This window comes from Platichthys flesus, chromosome 7 (genome assembly GCF_949316205.1).
Source record: "Platichthys flesus chromosome 7, fPlaFle2.1, whole genome shotgun sequence".
NCBI lineage: Eukaryota > Metazoa > Chordata > Actinopteri > Pleuronectiformes > Pleuronectidae > Platichthys > Platichthys flesus.
Window position 1 is genome coordinate 14,084,777 of NC_084951.1, and position 24,569 is coordinate 14,109,345.

The 24,569-nt window shown below is 44.2% G+C and overlaps 1 protein-coding gene across 3 annotated transcripts in view; it reads right to left on the bottom strand.

Moving 5' to 3' along the window:
• rerea (arginine-glutamic acid dipeptide (RE) repeats a) overlaps window positions 1-24,569 on the bottom strand; it is a 121,407-nt gene that overhangs the window by 19,898 nt on the left and 76,940 nt on the right. For 2 of the 3 annotated variants that reach the window (XM_062391790.1, XM_062391789.1), the window contains exons 5-11: window positions 18,162-18,267; window positions 16,580-16,676; window positions 15,005-15,109; window positions 9,818-9,866; window positions 9,119-9,243; window positions 7,157-7,256; window positions 6,337-6,435 (exon numbers count right to left, since the gene is read on the bottom strand). In XM_062391790.1, the coding sequence (XP_062247774.1) occupies window positions 6,337-6,435; window positions 7,157-7,256; window positions 9,119-9,243; window positions 9,818-9,866; window positions 15,005-15,109; window positions 16,580-16,676; window positions 18,162-18,267 (681 nt within the window). Of the gene's footprint in view, window positions 1-6,336; window positions 6,436-7,156; window positions 7,257-9,118; window positions 9,244-9,817; window positions 9,867-12,628; window positions 12,826-15,004; window positions 15,110-16,579; window positions 16,677-18,161; window positions 18,268-24,569 lie in introns of those variants that run through there. The other variant, XM_062391791.1, reaches the window with a different exon arrangement.

Below are 24,569 nucleotides of genomic sequence, written 5' to 3' on the forward strand. Positions count from 1 at the left end.
CAAGTTACTCCAGCGAAAAAGCAGCGGAAAGTCCACGGGGAGCGCGGCGCGAACCTCTACGGCTGGAACACGGTCAAATCAGGGGCAAATCCACAATGTCTCCGACGGTGCATTGCTTTTTCTTATCCGTATGTTTTTTACAAGCAAGAAATAGCTTGTCACTCTCTGCTCTTCCACTACAAAGGGGAAGGCTTTACATGTGATCTTTCTGCAAGAGAGCCTCTGGTTCTCAGCGGGCTGGAAAACCCGGAGTGGAGTCCTGGGCGCCATGTTAGTGTCGGCCACACGGTTCATTCCCGCCGGCCCTCGATCCTGCAGCGCTGCGTGAGCAGGCTTCATGTCTCTGTCCCCACACAGGGACAGACCTAAAGTCCCTGCTTATTATTAACACAACGCCGAAGCCGTCTGTGTCTATTTCCCCCACGAGGACATGACAGCGGTCCCTTAAGTCAGTTCAGAGCTGGAGGTGAGCCTGCACACAGAGGCTCGGGCGCTACGAGCTGCTAGCCTGAGAGTGGAGGCAGCCGGAGACAGTTTGTGTGAAAGAGAGACAAGTGAGAAGGAAAACCAGATCTGGAGCCTGCGTCTGTGTGTGTCAGGCTTTTATTTTACATGCCGTTAGGTACAGCACATTATGTAACCGCAGATTGTTTACATGCCCAGCTTTGGTGGGGAAAAAAGGCCAAATTTACTGAAGTGACACAGCCAGCTGCAAAACACACATCTTACTGGGGAGAAAAGTTACAGGAGGTCCATCCCAGCAACAGGAGTGAAAGATCTGTTTCTCAATTCATGCAAACAAACTCAATCGTCTCATGTTTGAGAGTTTTAGTGTTTGACTGAAAGGATCAAAGTATACAAGTCGAATTTAGACCAGGCTTGATAATCACAAGCAGGGCCAAGTCAAAAGCTGAATAAAAAAGGCCTTTATTTTCTCTGTTCAGTGTCATGACACAGCAGCTAATTTGCATTAATCAGACTGAAGGTATAGCGGTTGATTAGCCAGTAGATGGAGCCGTCTCCACCACAGGCGCTCCCTCACACACACGACAGCCGCTGGTGGGGTTCAGAGCAGTTATCCATTAGACTGTCAGACTTCCCCAAACAACAGGTGGACTGTCAGTGCAAAGACTCAGACCATCAACATTACGGTGGTTGTTTGACAGGCCAGGACAAAACCAAGCAAATAGCAGAGTGAAGTATTTGCTTCAAATTTTTTGTGAGTGGAGGAACAAATATTTATCTGAGGTTGACAACAATCAATTCGACCTGCCCGTGGAGCCTTGGCGTCATAATTATGTTCCCAAACTACACTTTTCACTCCGTCAGTCAGTCCAGGTCCACAGTGGAGCCGTGTGCATGCTCCCCCTCTTCGCTCGCCCTCTCCTATCCCCCTCCTCCTCCCCTCTGTTTTCTTTCTCTTGCTGGCTCCCTCCTCCCTTCTCTACATGTCGGCTCCAGTTTAAGGCTCCATTTCAGCTGCCTGGGCTCACTGCTCTCCAGCCCAGCTAATAAATCATCCGCCAATCTGCTCCCTGAATCGCTCTGCCCCTGCTCCAGCCCTCCGTTGCCAGGCAACTCCGCGAAGGAGGAGGGGCCGAGGGAGCCAGGAGCTCTACCAAATGGCCATCCGCTGTGCAGAAACAACAGGCTCCTCTCTCAGAGTTGAGAGCCGGCGCTTTTCACCCGCCCTAAGTTTCCCCTCGCTGCCGAACAGTGCACTATTGTGAGGCTGGAGTGGAGACGTATAAAGGGAGGTGGAGAATGGGGAAAAAAATGATTCAATAGACCTTTGTTATGTGTGCGCACTTCCTGCTTGAGAGCCGATTGTTGGGAGTTGTAAAACTGGTTAAGATAATGCAGACATATGCACAAAGATGGTATCACGAGGACAAACAGAGCGCCGGCTCACGCATTGGAACATAATTCTGCTAAATGTCAGTCCATGACAACACAGACACAAGACCGTCCAACAGCTAACAAAGCCCTTTTCACTCAATATGGAGTCGTCGTACTTGACTCGTTCTTTAAAGCTGACCTTTCCGAGTCTGCTGTGTATAAACCCAGAGGCCCAAGGACAAATTTTCTTATAGCCAAAACTAAAGTGAAAAAACACGGCCGTGTCTGTTATGAAATATCCGCTCGTGATAAGTCTGGCCACCGCGCACAAAAAGAAAATCACAACATGCCTAAAGAAGAGCGGGGGAGACAGTTGCTAGACTGGCCACATCCTCTATGCACTGACTTCATAGCTGTAGCTCCATATATATTTAAATACAAAAACATTATGCAGATTTTTAAGTTGAAAGATGTTCCTACATTACTAACTCCTTTAAAATGTTTAAAAGTCAGAAAATATTTTCTGTGGTAATAACTACTTTAGTTTAGCGGACCAAAAGTAATTTAATATTTAACCAAATATAAACATGAGGGTATTCTGACAACCTCTGGCAAAGCAAAGTCCCATCATCTGCTTCCTTTGCTTTGTATGGACACAAAAGGTAACAGGAAATTCCAGCGCACGCCCATCCTGCCTGCTATTTAGTTACTACACAACCATAAAAAGCTCTCCTGGCAAAGACCATCATGGTAATAAAATGCACTGTTGACACAAAAACTTCAGAGCAGCAAACAGAGCTCCCTCTGCAGACAACAACCTCTTCAATCAAGCATCTCATTAAACCTCTCACTAAATCGACAGCCAGCAGCAGAGGATGCGGGGCGACATGCTTCGTTTCATCTGCCTGTCGTGTTTTTGCTCGGGCAGTGTAGCTCGGGTTTGTAGGCTTGTGTTCTACCACTGGGGGGCTGCTGCACTCTCTCCTATACCCCATCGTCCTCCCTCCCCTCCCATCAAAGTGCTGTCGTCGGCTCGCTCCAGTCATCCATCAGCTGAAGACGCAGCCAGAGATAAGCCGTGGCACAGTGCAGCTGGCTGAGGAATAGACCTCCCGCTCCCCAGCAGTCATAGATCTGCCTCTCTGTCTCCGACATGGTGACACACAGCACGACTGCTGCTGCTGATTGTTTATATGGCACCTCCTGTTGGCCGATGCATTATTAGCAGCACTTATCTACAGTCAGGAATGACAGCAGCTTCGAGCAGAGACAATTTCAGTATATCAAGTTTGCCAGTGCAAACATTTTTTTAAGACCTTAAATCAAGACTAAAGGAAGAGTGAGTGCAAGAGAATCAGTGTCATGATGTCATTTGTGTTATTATGGAAATAAAAATATGTGATGAATCTCCATAAACTTTGTTTAGATTAAAATCGAATTATTTTTACATTCATAATAGAATATGAAACCGAAAGATAAATAACTGAGTAAACCTACTGTACTTGCACAAAATTCAATTGTCTGTAGTTTTTTTTTTAAGTGCTGACTTATAATCTGCTAAAAATTGATCATCATTCTTCTACCTCTACAGCATCTGAGACACAATTTTATTGTATTATATGAAGCACCTCCTGGCAATTAAATAAAAAACATAAATTATTGTTAAGAAAGCATCATCAAAGACCAGATAGGATTAAGTTATCCAACCTTTGATTTTGGGAACAAGCTGTAACAGGATATATCTAAAGTTGTTCCCACTTTTGATAGCCATGTCAGCTAATTGTGGTTTCGTGCTTTGTAAGTTTATTTTTGCCATCAAGACTATTTAAAAAAGGATAGGAGGAGAATTCAGTGAAGGCAGTAAGCATTGATTTGGCTTCGGATGAAACACACACAAAGTGATGTAGGGAGACAGCCTCTCCCAGTTAGGACTGTTCCCTGTCTGTTGATCTGAAATGGATTCAAATACCCATAATAACAGAACACATTCTCTTTTCTTGGCGTTTAAATCAAACACTTCTCAACCTTGACTACACAACAGCTACAAGAAGCTTTGGCTGCACTGACAATGCTCCCGATAAAACATTATTCTTTGGTGTAATCACCTTACTGATGAATGAAACTCTGAGTGGTGCTCAGATCAACGTGATGGATTTTCATTTTCTGAAAGTTGTTCTAATGATCTCGCAGTGAAACAACGTTAGGAGGTTGCCTGTCACAAATTGTTCTGCAGTTAAATAAATGTATGTCTCTCCGAGGAAAATAAAAATAAAGCAACTGCTCTGCAACGCCGGCAGTTGGTCTGCGGCTGTAATGAAACGGCTCACAGATGATCATTGTGACCGTCTTATCTGTCTGTGTGTGTTTATGTGTGTCTGTTGGGGTAGGGAAGGGGGGGGGGGGGCAAGAGAAGTCAAAGGGGGTAGGGAAGGTTGACAAGTGACCCTGTAGACAGGCTGATTTCAGTGTCATGTCAGCGGCCCCCGCTGTCACTTTTATTCACATCTCTAAAAAGAAAGTAAGGGTGGGCTGGGAAAAAAAAGAGCAGGCAGGGATAATGAAGCTAGTCCTGCAGAGCAGAGAGGGAGAGGGAGAGGGAGAGGGAGGCCGAGCGAGGGGTGATAAATAAATGAAGAGCAGCAGGGCTGGTTTCTGTGAATGTGTCAAGGTTGGTTGCTACATTTACAGCCATCCCTCAAGGCTGCAGAACTGAGAAGGCACAAGCTGCGATCAAATCACTGGGAGCTGTGTCCTTTTCTGGCCAGAGACAAGATGCTGCAGACACTGTGGGGCAGGTGGAGCACAGACGGTCCCCTGCCTGCCTCCACTCATAGACACAAAAACACAGCTGGCACAGAACATGTCAAACACCGTGTGCAGAAGTGCCTGACAGCTCCTGTGTGAATGAAGTCATCTTGATGCAGGCTAAGAAATTAAAGGGACAGAAGATAAAGAGCTGCGCAAAAAATTCCAATATTATCGTATGTTGTCTTTTTGTTGCATTGTTACAATATGATATAATATTAACACATGTTGCAGTACAAATTTTGGGCTAGGACATTTTTCTAATGACGTAATATAAAGTAGCGCGTGAGTTCAATTCAATAGATGATTTATGAATGAAATATATATATGTAATTTTGCTAAACTGTGTTACAGAGCTAGACCGACAAATAAGCCATGCCAATATATCATCCAATATTAGCTCAACACCAATGTCTCAGCATTGATGTATATGCAAGACAAAAATGCCAACTAGGTTTACAGGAAGTTTAGAAACAGTGTTTACATTTTCGTAGTTTGTGCAACAGAGATAAATGAGATATTGCTTTGAATATATTGTGACATCATGACATGAGCTGATTTCAGTCATACTGTTTCCCCCCTAGCCTGCATAATTGACTTGAATTATAATTCAAGATCATATCAGGATCACAACACTGCAGTGCAAATTGTGAATGTAAGAAAGTGACCACTTTATTGTCTTAAACAAGTTATTTACAGATTCTATTGTCAAGCCCCTGCTTTGTTGCTTTGACACATGCTCTGTGGTAAACCTGCTGTGGTGGAGTGTGGTAATAAAGCTTCTCATCAACAAGCCTGTCCCTGCTGCTCTGATCTCACTGCAGTTTAGCCTGGCGCCAGCAAGAATGCATGAATAAAGGCAAACTCATAACTCGTCCACAAAGGGAAGGCTGACTTAATTTGTTGTGATTCGCTGTGGTGCTGCCGTGGGCTCTTGCTTTATTCAAATGTGCCCATCATGTTCAATTACAAGATAAATACACCCATTCACTTCCACTGGATCAGACCTGCTGGATTCGAAATGCTCGAGAGAAGACCGCCCAGCCCCGGCATTACAAAACAATATCAAAGTGGAAAAAAGGATGATTCACCCGGGAGGAGGAAAAACCAACCAAAGCATTTTCAGCGGTGGGCCCTTGTGTTTTTCTTAGATCGACCGTCAGCAGTGTTATCTTTAAAGGGAGTGGGTATACAAATGGGTAGCGCAGGGTGTCATAAGGCATCAAGGCCAAAGCCGCAGCTCTCAGTGGTTTTGACACAGTTTTATCCGCCACTTTCATTCCACTGCAACCCTCCCCGTTTGATCAGGCAGAGGGGCTGCCATTTTCTGATTCCAGCCCTTCAACAGCTGTGGTGAAATTCACATCTAAATTCAAATGGAGGCTAACATTACCAGCCCTCAATCTTTTCCCCTTTCCAGACTTCCATGCTAAAGATTTATTCTGTGGGTCGTAAACAGGATGCAGCTGCTCTTCAGCCTTGGAGGAGCTGTGTCTCATGTGGCTCAGCCAAGAGCTCTGTTTTAACTCTCTCTCAACAGCTCCCTCTAAAGACACAGGCCCAGCACTGACAGACAGCAGGTAACAGTGCAAGAAAAACCAAGATACTACAGAAATAATTGACAGTACATCGTTTGAATTAATAGCATTATTTAAGTACTATAATTTTGAATGGAAAAAACAGTTCTCATACCACTTCATCATCAGACCAGCACTTCTCTATCAGCTTGGGTACTGGCTTCTTCACCAAGCGCTGGAGAGCCTTGCCTGCATCATAGCTGCTCTCATGAAGCTGTGGACAATCCAAATGACATCAGCACACCATTCTGATAATTAAAAATTATGGACATATAAAAACATCTTCACAGTCACGCTTGAGGGACATGTAAAGCGAGACTGACACGCTTTATTGCACTGATGTGTATAACAAGTAGATTTGACTTTTACAAGAAATATCAGCGACTGTTCGAGCATCAGATGAAATGCTGTGCAAAGATGTTAAGAACCAGCATGGAAATAAAGAGCACAGCCACAAAGGCAATAGCTGTGCAGCTTTACAACCTGTGTCACATTCAATTGGGTGAAACAGGCAGCGCCGGAGCATTTCCTCTGAGAATAAACAAGCATTGCTCATCGGAATTGCAAATAGAGAGGAAGGTCGAGAGACAATGACCTGCCCGCCATGTTAATTTTACTGTTTATAGAGTCGGAATATAAATGCCCTGTTTATGATGATTCTAATCTCTTTTTTGAGCTTGATTCCTCAGCATTCATTGCCAATGTGATGGACAAATATCTCAATAAGCCTAATGTATTGAAAGCTTCTGCCACTGGGTTTACCACAGGGGGCTACTCTGCTGGCTCAGGGGCATTTTCATAGCCCAGCACTGCACATCTGCATCTTAGCAAAGCTTAGAGTAAAATACCTGAAGCTTGGTGAGACCAAAAATGGATACGTGTTACTGCTGCTCATATTTGATTCCTAGGGATAGACTTGCAGCATGGCTACTCACAGTGTTAAGTGCGTTTAGTGTAGTGTCATCTCGAGAGGCTGCTAGACACCCGTCTTCTGTCGAGCCTCCGTCACACATCCCTGCAAAGGCAGCCATGCTCCTGTGAACACAAGGCAGATGAAATCAACATTAAAAAAGGCCGACGGTACCTTGATTCAGTGTAATGCTGTGCAATATAACCACAATCTATACAGTTCATTTCCCATTTCAATCATAATAATCATTGCACATTCTCTATAAATTCGATGAATAAATACTTTGCAGAAAACGACCCAATAGTAGAGCTGATTTCTTATTGCAGTAGATTCCTGCTTGGCATCATGGTTCCTGGGGCGAACATTAACACCGACTCACAAAACAACTTCTTCTCGGCTGTAAAAATCGGCGCGAAGTCTTTGCAAAGGCGGTTATTATCTACTTCCTTCTTCATGTGTGTTCCGAGGGAAGAGCCTCTGGCACTCGTTCGCACTTAATCGTAGATTCTCTCAACAGTTTGGCCTTCAAGCGTAGGTGGTAAAAGAAGTTAGTGGTGTTGTGGGGACTGATCTGTGGCATGTTCATTCTCACTCCATGTTTGTTTGTGTTGCCACAATAAATATTACTTGCCTTAAAGTGAACCGCGTGGATAAACGCAAAGAGTCGTCCAAATGATGAAAAATATTACGGAGAGGAGTGTTTTACGACACCATCAAATAAATCATAGAGCATTACTCTAAATGTTAAAATGTTTTTCCATCGTCCTACAGCAGTTCTACCACAGAGCTGTAAGATATCACTTCTCTCACTTTAATATACTTGTAGGAGCATTATTTTTTGAATCATGTTTCTCAGGCTCAGTAGAACAGCAACAAGCAGTTCTCACCTGCTGCATGGTTACTCAAATAACTTCTTAAATCTATAAGAAAAGTTGCAACAAATGGCAAAAAATTCTCACTTTAAACAATAACTCAGGTTTTAATGAAAGCAAGTTAAGCGTTTAACCTTGCTGGCTTGGATCTGATTGGAGCAGAGGAGCTACATTAGTTTAACAGTTGATTATTCAGAACATGAATAGGCAAGTATTTGATAACTGACTTAACTTCTTTCGTTGGTCTTACAATGAGTTAATAATTTTGGGGGAATGGACCACCCAGCAGACAAAAAAATACAACTGATTACCAATATTTGATAGTGGCTGCCTTAGAATGGAGGGAGGAGCGGAGAATTTAAGACAGGGGCTGATGCAGCCTGTTCTAAACATCATCAGCTGAGCTTTTTGGGCTTTAAATCATCTCTCTTCTTATCACACCCTGGAATCTGCTGCACACTTGTTCCAACAGGAAGTTGTGCTTCCAACATATCATAAGGCTTTCACATTAAGTGTTATGTGTGTGTTATAATCCAAAAGAACAGAGCACTGTATAAGTCAGTGTAACACTGGTAAGCATGATAACAAATATGAAACAGGCTGCAGTAGAATTTATATAACACCATATGTCACAGCAAAAGGTTGTGATTAATTATATTGAATCCCCCACAAAACCGACATCGCACTGAAACCTGTTAACACATATTAGTTTTAGTGCAACATCTTCAGGAGCATTGATTGATGATTTAATTTCATGATGCCACAAAAATAGTAAAGAAATATTAAAATATAAATACAAATTCTGCTCCAAGAGATCAGAGAAGTTTGGTTTGATGAATCATGGTCACAAAACTTGGCTGATGGTGGTGGTTGTATTGATTTAACCATATATGAGAATGCTAGTTATAACTCACTGATGACACTTTGATCTCTTAATGTTCTTCAAGGGCTGAATTCACACACTACTCAGATAACAGTGCACTGACAGATGGATGAATAAAGATGTAAACCCAAAACTCTCCCTGCTATCTTTAACCGAACTGGTGATAGCTTCCTTCCATGTTAGACCTTTCCCTGTCTGATATATCTGAATTTCTATGTTCCTCCGGTCTCACCTTGCGGCTCTGAGGTACATGAGAAGGTCACAGTCATTGACCCCTGGCATCCAGACCAGCTCCTCATTCTCAGTGACAGCCTGGCCACCAGGGGAGGGGAAAGGCTGTAGCTCCGGAAGCTTAGCCTAATTAGGACGGGAGAAAGGAAGAGAAGACGATATGGTGTCACACTACAAATAGTATGTGAGCTTGAAGAAAATGTCAGCTTTCACCCAGATGTCATCAACTTCTCACTGTGGCTGAGTGTTGTCAGTGGGGAATGGGGACAAGTTACAGTAACAGTGATCAAATGTCTTAACACAACACAACACAACACTCTGATGACTGACTGACAAGAAACCTTAGTGCAAACACAGGTGAACATTATCATGCGAAAAAATGTCTATGTAAATTGCCACATGTTGAGGAACCTTGATTACAACAGCGGTTACAGAAAAAAGTGTGTCATCTTTCAAAATGGCATTACTCAATGAATAAATTGCCATTGCATACATTTACGGATAAAACATTTTGTATGCATTGCACTTAAAATATGTATTTGTGATGTTGAAACAGCATATCAGCAAAAAAATACCTTTGTTTTATTAGAAAATATGTTATTGTGGAGGTTGTACTGTTGTTGAAGTGCAGGAAAAAAAGTTTCCGTCAAGTTGACTAATGTCAGCTGCTGAGTGACTCATGTGTCGCACAGTGACTTACTTGGTGACTGGGTCCCACTCGGATTTCTCCTTGCGTGCTGTTTAGCCGCCTGGGAATAGACAAAGAGAGCAGATTGAAACACAATATTTACCTACTGCTTTTCACAGGGTCACAGACTGCACAGTGCCTGTTGAATCAGCTCAACAACAGCCAACAACAGCTATCAACTAACTACAAAGTCACTTCTGGGGACGAAGAAAAGTGAAAATTACAACAAACTAACAAATCATGACTAACATGATATGGACATTCAGAGGAGGCAACGGCTGTACTCTCTACTGTGGAAATCTCTATCGTACAGTAACATGTGAGCGTAATACATTGGGTTTTAATCAGAAAAGCAAAGAAAGATTTCAGGAGAATATTCCTGAGCAATTGCTTGAGCACAGCGAGCTAAGCAGGGCTCATTTGCAGCCCTGATATTGCGGATACAGCAATAAAACAGAATCCCCTTAAAGGAGGAGGAGGAGGAGGAGGTGCAGGAGGAGCAGGGGGGAGCTGGCGTTGGATGTGCAAGGCGAGAGCCTCTGAAACGGCTGCTGGTGCAAATGTTGGTAGCCATAGCAACTGCAATTTAATAATAGTGTCCCGAATCTCCAGCTGCAGTGGATTAAATAAAATGACAAGATGTTCCTTTTGAAAAGCCTTCGCCTCCGTTACCTAGGTAACAGCGCCAATTTCATAGAGCCGAGCGCGGGGCGGCCCAGAACCTGTCAGCGTGATTTGCACCCGGAGAAGCTCGCACTCCATCATGCAGACCTGGCGGAAACCTAAGAGGCCACACTCCTCTGGTTCTTTACAGCCCTCCAACCACAAAGCTCTGAGATGGCTACATATTTGACTGCAATCCCCCCCGCTTTCCCTCTTTCTCAACAGTCCTCCTCCTCCGCCAACGCTCAGACAGGGGAGAGTGATTAGAGGGGTGATCCATATCGTTATGAACTATGGCTGACAGAAGCACTGGCACAGACAACATCGGCACAGGCCAAAAAACAGAGTCTCAGCTGCAGTGACCCCGGGGCCTGCCAGCAGAGTCTGCTGCTCCAGAACATGTTGAAATACTTTGTTTGATGTTATTACAAACATTCTCAGCAGATAAGACAAACTAAATGTACAGCAATCTGAATCTGGCAGTCGATGAGAAGCCGGGGCAATAAACCCTTCTGATAAAAATCCAATATGTAAGTTTCCCTGCGTCATCAGCACTTCAGCCTAAAATTGAAAGGTTCTTAAAGGATTTCCTAACATTTCAGTCCTTATTAAGCCCACTTTTCTTGTCCCATTATTTGGACGAATCTCTTGAAATTGGTTTTACAAGTGTGTTGGGTGGAAATAACTTTTAAACCCCTTTCATTGGATTTATTAGAGCTGAATGAAGCTTGAAACTAAGAAAATACTTTATTCAGTCTTTTAGTAACTGAGAATGTCTATACTATATACACGTGTGTGTGTGTGTGTGTGTGTGTGTGTGTGTTTTGAATGCCTGCATGTAGTCTCCTATTACAGAAAAGGTTCATGTATTTATAATACTTAGTGAGCCTGATTCCACTGAGAGAAAGTTCTACAAATGTGTTCCTGACAGTATGCAGTTGGCCGGGTCCTCGGTGTGTTTGGCAGGAGGCTGTAAGGATGACAAATGAGAACCTGTGCACCAGAATAAGAACAGCGTGTCTGAGACAGCCGGGTTTTATTCAGGCAAATCCTGATAGCAGACGTTCAGACGGTAGACTGAGAGGAGGCAGAATACAGATGTACCATGGCAAGAGGCCCTCAGGAGTTCCCATAGACTGCAGGCATATTTGAAAGGAAACCTCACACTGAAAACATACAGAGCTATGTGCGAATCAGGCTATTGTAAATAATAGACACAACTAGCAAGACACCTTTCTGACTATTTTGAGTAGTACTGTTATAAGTAGTATTATTAGTATTTTTTGAAGATTATAATTGTAAAAACAAACAAAAGATTATATTTCAATATGCAGAGTATTAATATAGATTACAGAGGCATAATATAATCATTATCAGTGTCAGTTGTAATACTGTGCCAAGTAATGTTTCTTTTTCCTCAAATAAGCTCCTTAAAGCCTCACACAATTAACAATGTGAAACATGCCAATTACGCAAACACACACACCCACACACACACACCAACGTGACAGTCTGGTCAACTTAGTGTGTGTGTATGCAATCAAGGATAACCACACCCCCTACATCAATTTCAACCAATCACAGAGCAGGTCCGTGGCACACTGACATAATTGCAGCGCATCGAAACAGACCCAACTTTGTGGTATTTAAGAACCACAACAAGCGGCGTGCGCACCGCCACAGCTGGCGGCAGAGCCGGCGGAGCTTTGTGCTGCAGCTCCGGCAGCATGCGCCATGTCCTCCCGACTGTAAACAAGAGCCGCAAAATGGAGCCAGGGGGAGCCTCTACTGGACTCACCGCCGTCTCATACCACGCTGGCTGCAAGTTTAACAACACTGTGCACGGGAACATGGTGCATGCACCGGGGCTGTGATGGCAGCGTCTTGATAAAGGAGCGATGCGACGGGGTTTTGCATGTATGGCGGCGCACAACGCGTAACGGGATGCGATCTGCGGTGACAGCCCCGACAGAACGTGCACGCTCGCCCCACACAAACACAATCGGTTCACAACAATGACAGCGGCGCAGACAGTTCGCACACAACGCACACTCGTGTCAGACAGCGAGGACCGAGGGCTGGCGACAAGAAGACGAGCCAAGACGCACGCAGCGATTAATAATGGCAGAAGAAAGCAGGAGAATATGATGGCACACCTACCTCCTGGGACTGAACAGATCGTCCATTTCTGACATCGAGCCCTACGGTTGGCTGCTGACACTGTGTGTGTAACAATGCTCGTTGGCTTTAACTCCCCTCTCCCACCTATTTCTAGGTGCTCAAAATGGAGAAGCACGCATTCGCTCCAGAGAGGTATTCACTGAGCTTGTGCTGTGACCTCAGCCTGCACGTACAGCAACGCGAGCCCCGAGAGCTGCTCCACAGACACTACTGAGCATGTGCTGCGACCTCTCACACACACACACACACACACACAGTGAGTGAGGGAGGGAGGGAGGCAGGGAGGCAGACAGACACGCATGCACGATACGGAATTCATATCTTCTCGTATGTCTGCGCCATAATAAACAAGAGTGAAATTGCAAGGCTGCAGACACCCCGCACTGAATACCAAGCGATCAGAGGAGGGAGGGAGCTGAAGACTGAGTGTGTGCAGGGCCCCTGAAGGAGGGGGTTCCCAACCGGCAACCCTCAGCACCAATAACAAGGACATCTGTCACTGAAACACGTGAACCTCTCCTAACAGAACCAGGGTGGATAATAACTACTTTTCATTGAACACAGACATTAATCCAGTAGCTCGTCATGCTTACTTGCCTCACAAGTTTGTCCAAATAAATTCTTCATTGGTTTAGATTTGGGTCGATGAGGAGGGGCCAACACGTGACACAAAGGTAAGTTATAGTTATCATGCAAAGTTTAACTGTTTACATATTTAAATACAGCTGTGAATGAACACAAATGTTACAGCTATTCAACCCCAACATAATCCCATTAAAGTTAGTCCCATCTGTTACAAAACAGGAATTAGCCAGGTCAACAGAGTAAGTGGAATAAATGGGATTTATATCTATATATATATTTTCCAGTCTTATCAACCACTCAGAGCACTTTGTCCATGACTCATTCATAAAGCCAGAGGTCCAGCCACAGACCTGGTTAGTGGACAACCCTCTATACCTCCTGAGCCACAGCTGCCCAAGTCCATCACACTTACTGCGAAGGCTATTCAACCATTTCATAAAGCTGCCAAGCTGAACAGGTAAAACAAAGACTGGTCACAAAAAGTACATCAGTATGAAAGTCAATGTCGAATACAAAATATTATGGAAATACATGAAAGAACACAAACAATCAAGCTAAAATGTAATAGTCACTGAACTTATCATGTAACTAATTGTTACAATTATTCTCCATGAGAAGAACGATGTTAGTAACAATAGCAATAACAGTGATTTTCTTCATTTTTAGAAAATGTGGAGTGATAACTCTGGGCATCATGAGACAAATGTATTAAATCAATATGATAAGAGAGAATGTGTATTTTTCACAGAAGACATTTTCAAATGTCAAAGCATAGAAAGAATGAGTACAACAAAAAATATTACTGATGGATGTGTCCCTGCAGTCATTAATCCTCGACAGTGAGTCAGCAGCCACAATACAAGGAGCAAGAAACTGAAGCAGCTAAATGAATGTCAGAGATTTCATTATTCACAGCTGTACTCTTCCAACCGAGATGTGTCAAAATACTGGGTGAAAAAGGCCTTTTCATCCTGATCAAACTAATGATTTCAAACACGGCCGCTGAGCTCCTCGCAGATTCTCCCTTCAAGTCTTAATCTTAACGCAAAAAGATCTGTAATTAAAAAGTTGACGTGCAATTTGAGAAATATCAACAAACGCTGCAAACAATTACAAAGCCATGGGGGCGTTCTCCTGAGCTCATTCCCTCGCAATTAAATCACATTAGAGGACAAGTCTTTGTGCATTGATAACATAGTCACATAATGAACAGACAATATTAGTCCCACTACTGTGCCAAAAACAGCATAGAGCTCAAGCTTGGTGAAAAATTACTTTTCGTCTTTGCTGAAAATGTTTCCATTAATTTCAATAAAGTTTTGCAACAGCTGGCAGACATTGTGAAAAGCAATGACGGGATTTTAATTCTGTGCTCGTCTTTGCAACTAAACATTTTTTAGTCTAATCTAGGAGGTATTATATGGTTATTATGGGGATACTACATAATCAAAAACATCTTGTCGCAACATGTGTAATATATCAGTAAACTGTCCTACTATCAATCTAACATTTTTATGATAGTCAGTTAAAACGATTCCCTTTGAAAATCATTAAATTGTGATAAAGTTAGTTTTCTCTTTCAATAATTATGTACAGATTAATTCAGTTAATATCTGCTAGATTAATTGTTAATGCAAATAATCAGTTGCAGCCCTAATTTAATAACATTCAGTATTGTGCAGAGTTTATTCAGGATATCTGTCATGGGGGAAGAGAAGTCTCCTCCACAGTACATTTCTGTGTGAGTCGAAGTGACAGAAAGCTCCTCACCTGGTCTCTGGGTTATATCCGAGGATATAGAAAAAGGAGTCGCTGCGGGCTTTGAACTCCTTGGCTGCAAAAATGTCGGAGAAATGGGAAATGTTGCATTTCCCCCTGTGAGAGAAAAGACAGGATTTATAATACAAAAAAAACCAAACAGTTTGATACCATAGAAGTAGCAGACGTTGCCCTAATTAGAAGCTCTTGGGGTGTCAATTTACTGGAGGTGACATGTACAGCAGCAGGTATCTGGTTGCTGTCAATGGCCGCTGACTTTGCTGCAAGACACCAGACTCCGGCTACTCCACCCGTAAACACCAGCTGAATATGTCAGTTCTGCCTCGACTGGTGCAGCTGAGGTGTCGGAGACAGACACTGCAGAGATCTGAATGGGCATCAACCTGTTTGCCTCCCTCCCGCCATGAATACCCCCCCCTAGTGAGCTGAGAGGGCAAAGCCTCTGAAAACATCTTGGTGCCATTTCCTGTTTCCAGCAACCCGGTGTCTGGCTCAAATCAAAATAACAGACATCTCGCGGCATATGGAGCTGGGCTGCCTTGCAGAGAAGCTGTATCATTTCTCCCCCCTTAAAAAAGATTAACGGGTGGTGAGGAGGGCCGTCTTTCGCAGAGCTGCAGCATTACGCCATCCCACTGGAATTCCCTCCCATTTATCTAAAGCCTGGAGAATAAGTCAAATCAAAGGGTGCTCTGTGTAGGAGAAGTTGCAGTTAATTTGCCCTGAAATCAGCGGTTTCTGTAAGACATGGCTTTGACTGCCCGCCGCTGTGCTGCTCACAGATGGTATTGGTTTAAGAAAAGGGGGAAGTGGGGGATGAGGAGGGGAGGGAGTGCAGCCAGGCATGAATGAAGAGACAGAGGCAGGGACACAGACTATATGATTTCAGAGCAAGAAAACAATGAAGCCTGTCCTTAGTGAGTATGAGCCATCGGTGTCCCTATACACAGCCTCATGTTCAGACAGGTGTGTGTATGGGGGAGTTGCTACAGAGCCTTTTTAATCAGTGTTTAAATGTAAGGTAGCAGAAGGCATGGGAGCCCTCATTGCTTTGCATCTTCACCACTGCATCATTACCATCCTGCCCAGATTCAAAAGATACATTAGGATGAATACAGTAAATGGAATTCTAAGTTAAACATCAGTCTCCTAAATCTGGCTCACAGCAGACAAGAATTTCATTAAAGCAGTGTGTTGATTAAAAACACTGTTAGTCACTAGTTTGCTTGAATATATTAGAACAGTATTTGTGTAAAAAGGTAAATTGTTGGTATAAAAGCACATTAAAGAGAATTATACCATAATCATACAATGTGTACAAATACACCAATATTACTTAAAAGTACTAGTACGATAAATACTAACAATGCAACTGCAGCAGCCATGATGTTGCTGGACTGAACGCTGAGAGTCAAGAAACAAGTGGGAGACTTTGAGTGCTTCTTTCAATTGCAGCTTCTATCTCCTAACACAGATAAGGACATGAACTTGCCTCTCTGTGTGTGTGTGTGTGTGTGTGTGTGTGTGTGTCTGTGTGTGTGTGTGTGTGAATGTGTGTTTATTTACCTGAGAGCAGCAGCATGATAAGTGTCCACATAGTCAGAGATGAAGAGTTCTCGACTCCTGACCACTGGGTCTGTGATAATCAGCTCCCGGCCAGAGTCTGCAGGAAGGAAAACACATGGTGCACTGATGAATACATTTATCTACAGTTTATATGTATAATGCTACATCACCAAATTCATTCATCTACGACAGAGATTAAGTAGCCTGGGCATTTAAACTCACTAATAAATGGGCTAGCACAGTTCTGCGTACACGCAAAGTAACAAGTACCTCAGTGGAGGTCAATATTATGCCTCATAATTCAATAAAGCCAATAAAGAGCAGCTCCCTGAGGAGAGGACATAATGTTCAGTTCTCCAGTGAAATGACCCATGTGGGGTTAAGACGCATCAGCTGCACCAAGAATGAGCCGGGACTTGTCGTTGACAAATGACCTGAGTTGTTGCGTGCTGTGACCACTGTGCTGCGGCCTTGTGACATCAATTCTAATAATCCCACGTCCCCGCTGCGAGGACGGACTGCAAATAGCAGAGTGTCGAGTTGCACTGGGACAGTGTCTGGAGGGAGCAGCGTACGTGGGGTTTGCTTGATAACCTCAATGACACACCCGAATTTAAGTCTTTCCTCTGTCACAGGAGATACTGGGATCTTTGTAGGATAAGAAATACAACATAACACCATGTTTAGTTGTAACATATACACCTGCTCTCTGGTAACAAGGCTGTTTTGATTCTGAATATACTTAGAGGCGACTGTATTCTGTGCGGTCGACTGAGAAAAGCCCAAACATAAGGGGTATGCTAGCTAAGAGAAGATAATTTCACATGATAATGTTCATATCGAATAAATTCATAAATTTGAATATACTGTTTATGCATTGTGCAAACAGTGAGGAGGTATAAGATTATTGATCTACCTCAAACTCGTAAAATGTTTAACAATTGTTTGTAAGTGTCTGACCATTAAGAAGAGTTTAACACCTCAACCAATAGTAAAAATCAATCATTAAACTTAAAATATTTAATTGTGCTAATTATCGATAATGACTAATATGAAGTTTTATTTGGCCATATTGTCCTACCCTATAAAATATATTAACAGAGTACTCCAACTCTTGTAAATCAATATTAAAGCTGACTTTCCTCCATTTCATTTTTGTCATCATCACGATCAAGTGTTTTAGTTCATTGGCACTGATAGTGTTGAGAGTGTGTGTGTGTGTGTGCGTGTGTCTGTGTGTGTGCTCAAGGTCCTCGTGACACTGTGGGTTATTAACACTTGACAGTGCTGCTGTCTGGCCTGAAGGAGCGTTACCCAGGGAACAGCACAGAGCCTTGGGATTGGCTCAGCGGCCCGGGACACGATCATCTGGTTTGTGTTTGAAATGCAACACACTCTTATATCTCTTTCAACAATCTGGAGAGCGGAGGCAGGTGTGTGTGTGTGTGTTTGTGAAGGGGAAGAGGAGTGTTGTGTTACAGAGCAAGCAAGAGTGTTTACTTTGTGTGTGGGAGTTTGTGTACTGTGTATATACACATGCACATGCGTGGCTGACATTCAGCGCATACAAGGCCTGTCTCACCGTTCTCATTGTTGCGATCCTGCACCAGGTGCTGGTACACAGAGTCGGGCACCTCTGACTGGCGGTAGTACCATTTCACATTCATCAGCAGATGGTCCCGTTTACTCTGCAACACAGAGAGACAAAGAGCGAGTTAGCAGGTGAGCAGGAAAAAAAGGGAAGAAGATCCCACACAAAGATAAACAGAGATCATTTTTTTATTATTAAGAGTCACACACTGGCCTCTTGGCAAACTGTGATGCTGTGCAGACACACTGGTTATGAGTCACGCTGGCTGATGCCAAAAAGCACGCAGGGAGACCAAGTCAATTAAAAAGGGATTGCAGAGCATTTAGAGCTTTAATAAAGCAAACAGTGGGATGGTCGTTCCAGGAGGGAGTAAAGAGGGAGACTCAGCAAGAGGGGGATGGATAAGAGTTCAATCTTTGGTATCTACAAATCAAGGGTTATCCTCACTAAAAGACAATTCACTAATTAGCTGCTAAACTTTTTTTTAGCACTGTTAGTTTACTAATGCACAGGTACAGTATCTCTCTAGCACTCTTTGGACTGTCTACTCCTCGGGTGCTGACACCTACTGGCTATTCAATAAGGTGCAAGTAAGCAAAGGCATGTAATCCTCTAGACGACCAGCAAGTGGCAGCACTGAGGTGAGAGAAGAGAGCTTTTCTAGGACCAGTCAATGAAGTAAATAGAGAGGGAAGAAAGGGAGGGTGTCTGGGGGCTGTGAGAGTGTTAGAGAGAGTGTGTGTGTGTGAAGAAAATGGTAGAAACTGAGGCCAGTGCTGAGGTGAGAGATGAAAAGGGCAAAATACTGTTTTCATTTCATGTTATAAAATATTTATTGTGCCTTCACATAAGCCCAACTGACCGTCACAGTGGGTTGAGAGGAACATTAGAGAGACTGCCGGGCTAGGTGCTAGACTGCGACACTGTGCTACTGGCCCCAGCCATCTTTATTAAGGACTCGGCTGCACTGCAATGCACTGAACTAACCAAGTGAGACACCTGCACCACCCGGGGAGTACAGGAGAAACAGGCATATGGAAAAAATTGAAGAGGGGGAAAAGTAATTTGAGACAGACAATTTAACATCTGCACTCTCCAGCCTCTTAACATCTATGTGTGTGTGTGTGTGTGTGTGTGTGTGTGTGTGCAGGAACATGAGGTCAGGGTAAAGATATTTAAAGCCTTTTACAGTACATTGTTCTGTTATGTCACTGGGGAGGAGACTGAGCACACGCAGCCAAGCAAATCATCATCTGCCTAAACCCTCAAGTCCACCTCTGTTTTTCCAATTCTCTCCACTCCTTCCTTCCTCCTCTTCCTCCCTGCCCCCCTCCCTCCCACCTCCACCTTTCTCACTCCAACCACCTCTCCACTCCAACACCTCTCCACCATTTTCTCTTCCTCCGTTCGTCCCTCTCTCCAACCTTGAACAGGGAGGAGGAACGAGGGAGAAAGTGAGCCCCGGACGTGTTAACAGCAGCTGGCAAGTAGTCAGTCAGCTGCATTTAGTGACTTTGAATGATTGTGCCAGTGTGTGCGCGAAAGCACACAATCACACAGACTTTTGGCTTGTGATTGAGCAGAGAACCACACTGATGGGCTGAGACACAGACACTGCGAGCACGTAGACATACTGTGTGTGAAGAAATGTGTGCAATGATGTTGTGTCCCCCCCGATTCCAACCTCTTGTCTATCTGGTGTACATACAATGTGCCCCTCCACACTAACAGGCTGCCTGCCGGAGCAATGCGAGTAGTTATCTGGTGCTTATACATTATTAATGCTTTAAGGAGACTGTAAATGCTGCTAGAGCGCTACCTGAACATTTCATTTTCTGCCTGTAAAACCACAACATATAATGTATTTTTAGGAACCTGATGCAAACAGAAAAAACACAAGCAGGCAAAAAGACGCACACACGGGTTTTGCACGTTATTCATGAGCCTGCATTATTTCAAGCCAACCAAACGGAGCAAAGCAGAGCACGACTGTTACTTCAGCTATAATCAGTATCCTCGTCACTACAGAGTAGCTGCCGCTCTCCAGAGCAGATTGCTGTTTAGAAGCTCACAGCGGCGTTAAGCCCTCAAAGGCAAACAAGGGAGGGAGCGGGAGAGAGATGGAGAGAAAGACTGAGGCAGCCTATGGAGTTTGTAGTGGGAGCGAAGCATAGCTTTCAATTATCACAATTCTATAAACATGCAGGGTGGAGAAATGAGAAGATAACACCAGGAGAAAATGAAGGGGGATGATAGACAGCGGAGAATCGCCACAATAACTATCAAGTTGTATTGTCTGGGTTTTGCTAAGCCAGCCATAGAAAATGACAGAGAGAATCTACAACAGGGGAACCACAAAGCTGAATTGATTAGAGACATTCCACGCTGCCTGTAGAGCCCTGCACAATGTCAGCCATCTTTGTCTGTCCTGCCAGAGGCTAAACATGGCCCTACCCTCCCTCCTCCTGGGCCCTAAACCCAGGGAATGCTCCTCACTGCGGAGAGGCCAAAAGACTTCCTTACCCACTACTGAGTGAAAGAAATGAAACAAAACCAGAGAAGAAAAAAAAATATGAAAAGTGAAAGGAAGGAAAGGAGATTGAGGAGAAAATGAGGAGAGCGAGAAAGCAGTTGGATTAAGATGGGAGGAGCAGGACTTTCTCATTTCCTATGACTCAGAATTACATCTTTCCTCCTCCTGCTTTGCTGAAACCCCCAGGGTACAAGGCAACCCCTTTATCCACTGAAGAGATATAAATCTGAGAGTCATGCTTTAGGGCTGAATACAATGGTTCCTCCCCTTCCTCCACTGGCTCAGTCTGGGCCTTGGCATTCTTGGGCACACTCTAATAAAAGGGGTTGATTATAAGAGCCTATATGATGGAAAATGTTTCAAGGTTGTACAGACTATTTCTTTAATGATGACTCTGAAATGTATCTCTGTTAATGAAAAAGTAAATCAATGCTTCTCTTAAAGCAGCCTGGATAAATCAGCCATTGTGTGAATCTGTTAATTCTCCCTCTGTGTAGCTAAAAAGGTGGCTGGCCCCTTGGATCCAAAAGGGCTGTGCAATTTTCTTTGTGTGACTGCATGTGTGCAGTCAACTCTGGAGCTGGGGCCTCTGTGTATGACCACACCACTACAAAGACTCGGGGTAAAGAGGGAAATGCAGAGGGCAGACGGTCCCTTTTTACAAGAGCAGGCTTTAAAAGGGGAGAGAGACCAGCTGGAGGAAGTCTGTGGACGTATACACTTAAATAGATTAATTCTGTGTTGTCAAGAAGGAAAGTGTGAAATCAATACAGTGCTTTTCATTACAAAAACCTAATGCTAACACGAACACCTCTTTCTGTCAATCTTTTTCATATTTGGATGAGTGCACCGCGGCAGCAGCGCGCTACTTCTCCCGCATCTGTTCGCAGTGGCCTTTACAATATGTTCATTACCTCCTAGCAAAGCCGAGCTGTGACAAAACTGAGGGAACGTTGTTACAACCTGTAACCCTCAAACCTAATGCCCCGTTCCTCCGCCTCCCCGCACTGTAACACTAGAGCTTTGCTTTAAACAAAACCAGACGCTCCCGCTCCCACACGACAGGCCCCCAGTGCACCTCGTTAACAGGAAACCTCTGTTTATTTTCTCTACTTTTCAAACACTCTCTTCTTCCTGTGCTAACCCTGTTAGTGACTAACCCCCCCCCCCCCCCCCCGTCCCTGCTGGTGACATCAGCAGCCGGGATATATGACTTCCTTCAGAAGGTGGCAGCTAGAAGTACGGAAGGAAAGAAGGATCCTCAATACATAGACAAAGGAGACGGTTGAGAGGGAGGGAGGGACGAGGGGAGGTCAAACAGAGCAGCAGAAGCAGCAGCAGCTCAGTGTTAGCCAGGAATGTCAAGCAGTTCAGCTCGGCTAGCACACTGTTGAGCTAACAGCTTAGTTATCTAACGCCCCATTGGCAGGGGAGGCTCAGGTATGGTGAGATCAGGGCTGGTAGCTGTGTGACATTGACAGGCGGAGGCTCAAAATGGCACAGAGGGCGGATGTGGGAGTGTTTCACCTCGCCTGCCACCAGGGGAGAGAAAGCACAGCCAAAGAACAAAAGGCTGATTGTGGCATTTGGAGGCAGAGATGGGATCTGGGGGGACTAATCTGCTGCTCCGACATGATAAGATTAGAGAAGGAAAGGCAGGCAGGAAGAGCTGGCATTGAAGATCACACATACACTTGCATAAACACACTCTCACACAAAAGATGATGAATCTGATTGGAAGGGTTTTCCACTTGGCTTTCTCTCTTCCTCCTTTTTCCTCCTTTCTCTCACTTATTCTCCCGCTCTCCCTGAGACAGAGATCTGCCAGCACACCAGCACTCAATAAGCACTTCCATCTGGACCACAGCGCACGCACGCGCACACATTCATAAACTATATGTGTGTTTGTGTGTGTGAAGGTACACTGGCGTAGTACAAGAGATCTGCTGTGCTCACGCAATCTTCGACATCTCAGTGACTGACAAAGGAGGTTGTTAGGTGAAATGCCCGCATGCTGGGTGAGCAAACACACATACAAGCAAAATCTGTCTGTCTTTCTCTCTCGGACACACACAAATAACAGGCTTTCAGATTAAGCACCGCTATTCTTCTCCCGGCCCTGCAGTAGAGCGGGGCAGGCTGGGACTCTGTGTGAGAGGTAAGAGAAGGCACCTCTAAATCCGGCTGTCAGAGCCAGCAACAGCAGCAGGACTCCACTCTGCAATCCTCCTCCTTATGAGCTCCACGGTGAGCTCTTTGCTGCTCGGTGCAACAAAGGAGAACCTGCCCCTCAAGCCTCGTTCTCTTAGGCACATACAATAACCCCAAACAATGCAGATTACAATGTTTGCGAGGAGGAACTGTAAAGAGCCTGCTTCCACGCCTGGCAACAAGAGCAAACGGAAAGAGAGAGTGAGAGAGTGAAGTGTGGGAGGCAGAGGGAGGAGGAGGAAGGGTGAGGTGCGTCCCAGCTGTGGTGGCGATGCTGGCAGGACCTTTGCGCCGTGGCTACACAGGGGTGTCTCTCTCTGTGGCTTGACCTGTTTGGATATTAAATATGCGACCTCTGCTTTTGAACGCACTGGGCCCATCTGTCAGGCCGGCTCCATATTGGATAGGATGAGCATTAGCAGCTTCAAAGTGGGCAGATTTTCTCTTGTTGCTCTTTGTGTGTGTGTGTGTGTGTGTGTGTGTGTGTGTGAGTGAATGGGTGTGACTTTGAACATGACAGCCCACGTCTGCCTTAAATTTAAAACCCCCCTTACAAAGAATCAAGCAGATGCACATAAATCACTTTATGACAGATGTGTGTCACTGTACAATTTGTTGTCGTTCACCGACACATCTGAGGATGCTAACAGGTCCTCCCGTCGTCCAGGGAAAAAAAAAGGGTGGTTGTGGCAGGAATGGAGAAAAGAAAGGAGGAGGAGGAGAGGGGTTGAGTCACATGGATCTCACAGATGATACAAATTAAGAATTGAGGGCTGAGGGCCACTACTGATGGATCATACTGCCAACCACAGGCACACTTTATACACTGGAGAGTCACAAGCACCACACATGACTGCCACATCTGAGGTCTGGCTCATCCAACACGTTGCTCCACTCCATGCTAATAACAAACAGGGGTAACTGCACCAGTCGTTGCTTCATCGCTCCTTTAGTTCAAATGGGTCCCAGTGGCAGAGAGTAAATCAATGGTGGAAATAATACGAAAAAAAGACTGATGTTGAACACATTGCCTTCCATTCCGACAGAGAGGGGCGTATAGAGAATAGAACACTATCCCTGGCTGCTCACTCCATATATTATAGCCAGGCTTTGTCCAACTTAAATATTTGTCTTTGCCTCAAACACACTTCGTTTTTTCCTTATAGAAATTTAGGACGGGTTAAGTGTCTAAGACAGCGGCACTGTGGCAGGCAGAAGGAAAGAGGATTTAAAGAATATATGTAAGGACTAAATATAACATTGTAGAAAATAATGACCATCATTTGCTACACAACATTGACAAGAAGCAGCAGGAATCTGGCAACATGTCTTCAGTGATTTAGGACACACACACACACTCTCAAATTAACAGCAACCAGATAAAGGGTTTTTCTGTGTGGGGAGAAAATGTCGGAAAAATATATGTGACACCGGCAGGTAAACCAATTTTTTTATTGGTCTTTACATTTAATTCCAAATTTGAATTTCCATGAATGTATTCAAATAATTTTTCTCTGGCCTCTAAGTTTCTATTTAATACAGTGCCTTCTTATCTCAATACAATACTAGAACAAATGTGTATGTGCCACACAAAAGCATTTCATTGTTTTAGCCACTAAAAAATAAGCTTATCTGGTGGATTTCTCCATCTAACA